This window comes from Triplophysa dalaica, chromosome 25, assembly GCF_015846415.1.
Source record: "Triplophysa dalaica isolate WHDGS20190420 chromosome 25, ASM1584641v1, whole genome shotgun sequence".
Classification (NCBI taxonomy): Eukaryota; Metazoa; Chordata; class Actinopteri; order Cypriniformes; family Nemacheilidae; genus Triplophysa; species Triplophysa dalaica.
Window position 1 is genome coordinate 14,737,921 of NC_079566.1, and position 8,403 is coordinate 14,746,323.

Consider the following 8,403-nt stretch of genomic DNA (forward strand, 5'->3'; position numbering starts at 1 on the left):
TGATTCATTGCAGTTGAACTTCCCACGCTGTACTGCAGAACAGCACACAGTGTCAGACCAGCCCACGTTCCTTTAAGAACTTCTTTATCAGTTACTCACCCATTACATAGAACCAGTGCCCGAGAACATAGCACGCTTATGTAAACCACTCCCGTGCCCAGCATCCGCCTCCCACCTGTGTGACCTCTCTGTTCTTCCTCATCCACACAGGGAACCTTACCAAACACATGAAGTCCAAAGCCCACAGTAAGAAGTGCATGGAGATGGGTGTTGCGGTTGGAATTATAGAAGATCAGGATGCCGAAGACTTGGGTATGTTTCTAAGCATTAACAACAAATTATTTTATCAAAATTGAAGTCGACACACACTTCACTCCAGAAGATTTCTGTTTATACCATTATTATTTTTGTAACAACCAGACTAACCAGACTAGCCATTTGCATGGTTTTGCAAATATTAGCGCTATCTGTTAAACGTTTATTGTCCCTGGTTGAATTCTTTTTAAATGATGATCAATAGCAACGCCACAGTCTAATTAGAGATTCTAAATGCGGTCTTTTTCCTAGTTAACTCTTGGTGCATGTGGGCGGCATACACAGTGTTTACTGCGAGGAAATTGCAGTATCTAATTTTAGTGATAAAGAGATGGTAGAGAGAGAAAGATAGAGAGAGAGGGGGAATAGGAAAAGCTGTGAGCTTTCTCTGGTCTCAATTACTGAGAGCATATTTGTTTTCCTCTCACACACTTCCACACAAGCTGTCAAGGCTGTACTCGTGGTCCGAGGTGAAAATGTCTTTCCTATATAATGTGAGGGTTGTTTTAAGTCAGAGAATCATTCATGTTTTGCTACGTTTCAGCATTAAGACAATTGCTAACTAACATGATCAGTATGATGGACTGCAATGTCTACCGTTTGCCATATTTAGTGTTTGTTTTCTGTCAGTGTTTTTTACAGTGTTTTTCTGTCCGTTCTTTACAATGTCATATCTATAGAGATTTTTGTAGTATGCCACTCCATTAGATGTACAAGTTTTGTTCATGAAGCTGCTATTTGTCCACAGGTGATCGAGGAAGAGCAGAAAGTGCTGACAGACAGGACTCAGACGGTGATGACTCTGACGGCCCGGATGATGAAGATAACGACGGGGAGGAAGAAGATGAGGAGGACAGCCAGGCCGAGTCAGGCCTTTCTGCAACCCCATCCGTTTCTGCAAGTCCTCAGCATTTTCCTGCTAACCAAGCCGACATCGCTCCCAGCTCTCTGCTGGCCCAGATGTCCATCAGCCTGAACCCAACCCCTGCTCCCCAACCTCCAGCTTCAGACTCCCAGACTTCAGACACAGAGTCTGTGGCTATGACGAGTCCTGTTTCACTAGTCAGACAGATGTCAATCTCTGCATCTTGTTCCAGCCCCGGTCCTAGTCTGACGTCTTTCTCTTCCTACCCCGTCCCTGCCTCTGAGACCCATGCTTCCGACACCGACTCTGTGCACATGATGAGCCCGATTTCGCCTTGCAGGCAGATGTCCATCGACTACCCTGATTTTGACGTTCCCCCTAGTCCCCCTGTGCCAGGCAAGGGCACCAAATTTGCCCAGGTGAGACCCGTGTCCTCGCTGTCATTGTCTTTCCCGTCGTGCATCCCTTCCTCTCTACATGTACATCTCACCCCATACCAGTATCCAACCCCATATTCATTCCAATGCCTTGAGTCTCGCATGCCTGGTACGTCAGCAAAGCTGCTTTGAATGCATGAAAAGGTGAATTGAATGTTTTCCCCACATTAGGTCTGCTATTTCAGGCTTCGTTCATGTTGCTTGGCAGTTTTTTTTTACAAAGTAATCATTTCAATATTCTTTAACAGGATGGAGTTGCCAGCACCTCGTCCCAGCCTGCAAGCGAGTGCAACGCCAATGTTGACCGTGGTACTCAGACCTCCTCTGATCCTCTTCAGGGACCCATGCACTTTCCAAACACGGGTCTGATCCACGAGTCCAGAGTTGGAACCACTACTCACCTCTTCAGCCACCTGCCTTTGCACTCCCAGCAGCCACCACGTTACCCCTACAGCATGGTACCTGTAGGTGGCATTCAGCTCGTTCCTGCCGGTTTGGCAGCTTACTCCACATTTTTACCTATTCAAGCCGGGCCAGTCCAGCTAACCATCCCCGCCCTCAGCGTCATCCACAGGCAGTCCTGCAGCCCTCTTCCAGCCCCCAACACCTCTCCGCGGCCCGAGGGTTCCCCGAGCCATCCGCTGGTAGTTCAGGAGCCAGTTAACAGCGTCTTGCCTTGTTTCCCATTGGGACAAGTCACAGGGCTCCAGACGCTTGGTTCTCCCCAGACTACCCTGCACCCTATGGGTTTAGAGACCTTAAGTGTGTTGGGTCTATCCAACTCGACCCAGCTGGTTCCTCAACCGCTAAATGCCACCCTGGGCGTGCAGGTGTTGGCAGCCAGCCCCGCCCCTCAGATCAGCACAGCTTCTCCGGCACAGATCCCTAGCCTGCAGATCCTCAACATTGCCCTTCCAGCCCTAATACCGTCCCTCAGCCCCCTCTCAGCTTTAAGCCCACTTCCAGCAACCCAGGACATGCCACACAGCCCTGAGGGTGTAGCATCTGCACCTCGACCAGCCAAGGTTGCAGAATCACCACCACCACCTATACCCTCAGCCAGTCCTCCAACAGCCAGTCCACAAGTGAAAAATGTGAAGCCATCCAGAGATGAAACGCAGGTTTCTCTGAGCAGCCCCAGCAGTGGATCTGTAGACACGGGGTGTACAGAGAAGACTATAGCCATGGTGAAAAAAACAATGCATGCTCATTCACCCCCCTCATCCACTAATGAGAGAAGCTCGGATCTTCCTCAGAAGGCAACAGCAGGTGGGGCTAGCCAAGCGATACCACGGCAACCCGTCTCTAGACAACCAGTGACTATTGATGATAACGAAGCCTCCAGTGAGGACGAGGACAGACTTGTCATAGCTACCTGAGAGTTCCAATAAAAACTCTTTTTCTTCTGTCTATGAATCTGTATTATCTCTCTCTTCTCCCTCTTTTGTAAAACTTTGTCACTTTGTAAAACTGAAACACTTAAAAAGGTTTGCAGCTCTGGCAACCTTCTAAAAAAAGCACATTTTCTGACAGTCATATTGTACGTGCAATCATAAACAATGACCAATTATGTTATTTTGTACTTTTTTTGTCAGCACCAGACCGTTTTCTTTTCTTTTTTTGTACATGTTGTATAGACAATTGTGCCTTTTGGAGTTTCTTGTTTAGAAACCTGTACATAATATCTTATAAACCTAGTAGTCACCTATTATGTTAGATGAAACTGAAGGTAAAGAATGGAGTAAATACTGTTTTTAGTTAAAAAAGCATTTTACGTCTATCATAAATTTATGGGGAAATAAATGTTGTATTGATGTACAATATATGAACATTTCTATGGCTTTTGGGGGGGAACTGTTCCTGTGCACAGATGTTGTGGTCAAGTATTTATTATATTCCACCTGGTGCCCATGTTGAACTCCATCAATCCATAGGTATGAGTAAAATGGTGGCTTTACATTTGCTGTATATCTATACTATCGAGAGTATCAGTAAAACCTTGTTTACAAGTGCACAAACGTCTCCTTGATTTTTTTTCTCATAGTTGTTTTTCCAAGCAGTGTAATTAGCTGTGGGATGTGGTCTTTTTTCTCTTTTAATCAGGGCTTACACTCAGGACACTCAAAGACACGAGAATTATTCAACAGCTCACATCAGTAATGAGGGTCTTGGAGAGGCCAGAAACGACGTCACCAATCAGCTCCTTTACGAGGTTTTATTGACTTCGTCTTCGTCCTCGTCTCAAGAGGTGCCGAGCAAAAGCTCTCATTACAGACCAAGAGTGACTCATTCAATCGACAGTATTTGCATCCCGACGCAGTCCCTGTGCGACTGTGACTAAACGTCGCCGCCTACCGGATGGTTCGCGCCACTGCCGCCGTGCGGCGCGCATCATTCAGGGAGGTAGGGGAGGAGGATGTTGCTTGGTTACCCGGCCCACAGAAGATTATGAGAGTGGGTGAGAATATCTGAAAACATCTCCGAACATTTCGTCCAAACGCTGTATATTTTGTGAAAGAAGACCATTAGATACAAGTCGTGCGTAATGCACTGTTTTGATGCATAAATGCTCATATAATTAAATTAAACTTGAAATTACTTTTAAAGTCAAGTTGATTGTTCTTAAAAAACAGTGTGCAGAGTAAAAGCATGTATGGGAAGCTTCCGCCAGTGTAAGAAAAAATAAAAACGGTAATTGCGACTTTATTTCACAATTGTTTACAAATCGCATTTCCTGTTTTTCTGTGACATCCATTTGATGGCGCGCCTTTACGCAGTCAGCACTTGGACGCGACTAGGCCTAACTGCTTTTCGTCAACAGAGCTGTGGATTATATCTTGCGGCAACGAGGTTTTATTACAATGATTTGAATTTGATTAAAAACCGTCTTGTGAAAAAAAAACTGTGACTAGATCCAACCAAGTAGTTTGAGTTTGTTAACTTGTATCTGTACAGCTGAAAGCGCCAATCTTACGCCGTGGATCGTGTTGCTCTTATCAAGGGAAATTCAGGTACCCTGAAAGACAAAGCTATTTAAATCTGGAGCTAATTATGATGCTGTTTGAACACTTGGTTACTTGTTAAACCTCGGTCAACACAAAATTACCATGCATTGATTAACATGTGATCACGGTTACTACACTTTAATAAGAAACATGGTTAATTTTCATAAGGGATATGATGTTAACATGAGTGACTTAAAATGTGATAGTTAAAAACGGCACCAAAAGCATGTTTCTGTAATCATAAAATAATTATTTGGTTAACTGGGTTAAATGCGTATTGCCATGGCTTCCTTACATAAATCTAGGTTAATAATGCCAATTTAGACACAATAGCCTGCCATTCTCAGTTTATATGTTTCATTTTCAATAAAACATCATTGCAGAATGAAAGACCTAATTCTATTTCTCAGGGAGATGAATCTGCCGGAGTCCACTTTACAAAGACTGCAGGACAACGCGGGAATACTGAAACAAACAAAATGAATCAGGTCTTTTTAGGTTAAAATGACAGTTTGCCCGGAAATGACAATTCCAGTGATCCACTGAAGCTCACACGAAAGACAGAGCCTGAGACTGAGAGTGATGAGAGAGAGACTCCTGAAGGTTACCCATAAAGAGTAACAGATCTAGTTAACTAGAAAAAAAACTTCAGAAGTCATAGTTCTCGGTTTATATTAAGATAAAATGAAAAACATGTTAAATTGATCCTGATAAACTCAGCCAAACAAACATTTAGATTTACCAGTTATGTTCACCAGTGACGGTTCATCTTCTCAAACTGGCACACACAAATGTATACAAGCATAATATTCATATTTACATACGTATTAACAGTTGAAATGCTGGTTAGACGTAACGTTTCAAGAATGTAAGATTAACACTAAATAATAACTTAAATTTCAGTTAAGTGTTCACACAGAGCAAGTGTGTAGCATCAGAACTCAATGTCCTATTAAAGGCTTTCATAATCCATTGCTGTTTGATACAGTATAAATCAGAATCCAGGAAAAACATAAAAGTCTATCTATAGAGTATTTGTTTGGACTGCCAATGTGCAGTCTGGCTTTGAACATGATTTAACTCTTTGTTACTGATGATTCTAAGATAAGTTTTACTCAGAAAAGCTTTAATGTTTACTGGCTGTGAGCTATAATGACAGGTGGAACATGGAAAGAGCTCGCTCACATCTCCTCTAGGATTTACCAAAATTTTTGAATTGTTTGAAATCAATCATCCTTATAGATTGCCTGATATATGTTTGAACACTGAAAGTGCTCTTATATGTAGATTGATGCCAGTGTGCTTCTGCTAATGACTGATGAACAGTTGAGTTGCTATTGCCATCCTATAGAGACAGGCTGGCAGTGACGGGACATTGTAGGAGGCAGGAAAGTGAACCCACTTACAGGAGGTCAAAGCTATTTGAGCACATCAAGTCAAAATTACACAAAAGACAAAACAACGAATCATTTCGAAACTGATCACCTACCAAAAAGGATGTTCGGAGACAAAGAAAAGTGGAGATTGGATGGATGCACCATGAAGGAGAAGGCTTTGTTCAAAAAAAGGATGTGGAACAAGAATGCTTAGTGTGCAGAGAGACTGGAAGAAAAATAGCTGATTGAAGCAGCGATTCGTTTATTTCTCCCAAATGGGAAAATTCAGATGGCAGCATTTCTGATTTTGAAGTAGATCAAAAGCATTTTCAGGAAATGTCATGAGATGCGACAGTACGGTGGCAAATGCATGTATGATACATCAACACACAGATTCAGACACAGCGGAGGACACAAACAATCAGGATCAGAGTCTCCCAACTCCTTCCAGCACAATACTTCAATCTTCAGATGCCATGGGTTTTATTTTTGTGGAAAGCACTGGATTAAGTGATGTGTCACTATCTTCTACACTCCATGGAGGATCTGAATTTTACCTACGACCTGAATGTTTCTTTTCAGAGTTCCTCATCAGCCTTAACATATGTCAGTGATGTAATGGCAATATTCACCGAAGACATCATTTGGTTAGATGAAAAACATTAGAGGACACGTTGCCTCTAAACCCACACTGCAAAAAAGCACATTCTTGCTCAGTATTTTTCTCTTGCTTTCCAGTACAAATGGCAAAAAAATCTAAGTAAGAAAATAAGTCTTGTTTTTACACAAAAATATGAAATTTCAGCGAATTTGTGCTTAAAACAAGAATTCAAGTTTCTTTTTCTAAGCGCATTGGCTGTATTTTTGGTCTAAAGACAAGACAGGTGCATTATGTTCATCAAGATTCTTGATTCAAAACATTTGCACTGGAAAACAAGACGAAAATACTAAGAAAGTCAATTTTTGCAGTGCAGAACCATGTTTGCCACACACAAAAAATTCTTGTTGTTCACCGTGGACAGATTCTTTCAGAATTTATTGCACATTTCTGTGAAGAAATCCTTAGAAGTCAAGCTGCTTCTCTCAGATGGGCAGTATGAGATGGCTCAGGATGCTGGTGGAATTTTCAGAATTCTGTCATGAATTTTATGAACGGTGCACACTTGGCAACAGCTTTAAAGTGTTCTTTCTCCGGCATGATTTTGGAAAGGAAAAGTGGGAAAGCGTTGGCCGAATAATATATTTTGGCTGAAGGAAATAAAAGTATCTTCCAATAAAACTTGCACTGGTTATCTTGAGCAAGCAATACAAGGATCAGTAAGACGTTATCTGATCAACAACTTCCGCGAGTTGCTGTCTTAGAATGCTGCAGAACAGACTTCTACAATGTCAACCAAGAGGAATTGCTAGACATCATGGTCAACTACAGTTGTCGGAGAGTGCAGAAATCATTGAGCACATTAGACAAGACCTGGCACACAAGACTCTCATTCAAAAGCCTGCCTATGTTCTCGAACAATGGGCAAAGTTTCATGAACCTCTAAGCAAGGACCTTGATGAAATCGAAGCAGTAAATGAGGCACTACAGCCAACGGTGAAAACAATTGATTTCACTGACCTTAAAGGCTTTGAAAGAAGACCTGTGGCACATACCTGTGGCTGTTCTCTGAGGCTTTCAGTGCACTTTGATAGCTATCCTGATTTTAGATCAGAAATGAACAAAATTCTTGAGAGCAATTTGTGGGTCATGGAGATCATTTAGAGGCTTATCAGTTTGATATTATAAAAACTCCTCGCTTAAAAAGTTGGTTATGTTGACTGTAAATCAGGCTTTAAATTGTTTTAAAGGTTTAAATCTTTATATACTTCATGCACGGTTGGACGTTCCATTAGTTGTGGACCTTTACATACTAACACTTGAATTGTTATTCATACATTGAATTGTTTGCATTGAAGATGGAGGGCAAAATACAAAACCCAAACAATTGGTCAATAAATAATGTACGGTTTCAGTTTTTTTTAACTCATATTCATATATTCAAAATTAAATACTAGTAATTTGTTTTATTACTAATTATGATTATTATAACATTTTTGGATAACTTTAAAGGAATATTTCAGTTGAATCACCCCTCTGAGAGCATGATTGTTTCCAAGGCACTAATTGTTAAATAGCTTGTCTATGGGCATCCAATTGATAACTAAATTATCTTCTCTTATTTACTCTTATTTAAATATTATTTTAAATTTGATGTAAAGTAAAAGTCAGTAAAACGTCAGTTCAACATCAGTCCTCTCATTTAAATGACAAAATATAGATTCATAGCATAACAAATAAAAATATGTTTTTGCCAACTATATTTTTGATTAGGTACGACGCTATACGCCTCTTTATGAATACATCA

General features: G+C 41.3%; 1 protein-coding gene across 3 annotated transcripts in view; it reads left to right on the forward strand.

Moving 5' to 3' along the window:
* Positions 1-3,629, forward strand: part of hivep1 (HIVEP zinc finger 1) — a 47,531-nt gene extending 43,902 nt beyond the window's left edge. For 2 of the 3 annotated variants that reach the window (XM_056741000.1, XM_056741001.1), the window contains exons 7-9: positions 211-312; positions 1,064-1,599; positions 1,866-3,629. In XM_056741000.1, coding sequence (XP_056596978.1) covers positions 211-312; positions 1,064-1,599; positions 1,866-2,996 — 1,769 coding nt within the window. In that variant the 3' untranslated portion in view covers positions 2,997-3,629. Of the gene's footprint in view, positions 1-210; positions 313-1,063; positions 1,762-1,865 lie in introns of all 3 variants that reach the window. The other variant, XM_056741003.1, reaches the window with a different exon arrangement.
* Positions 3,630-8,403: the final 4,774 nt, after the last annotated feature.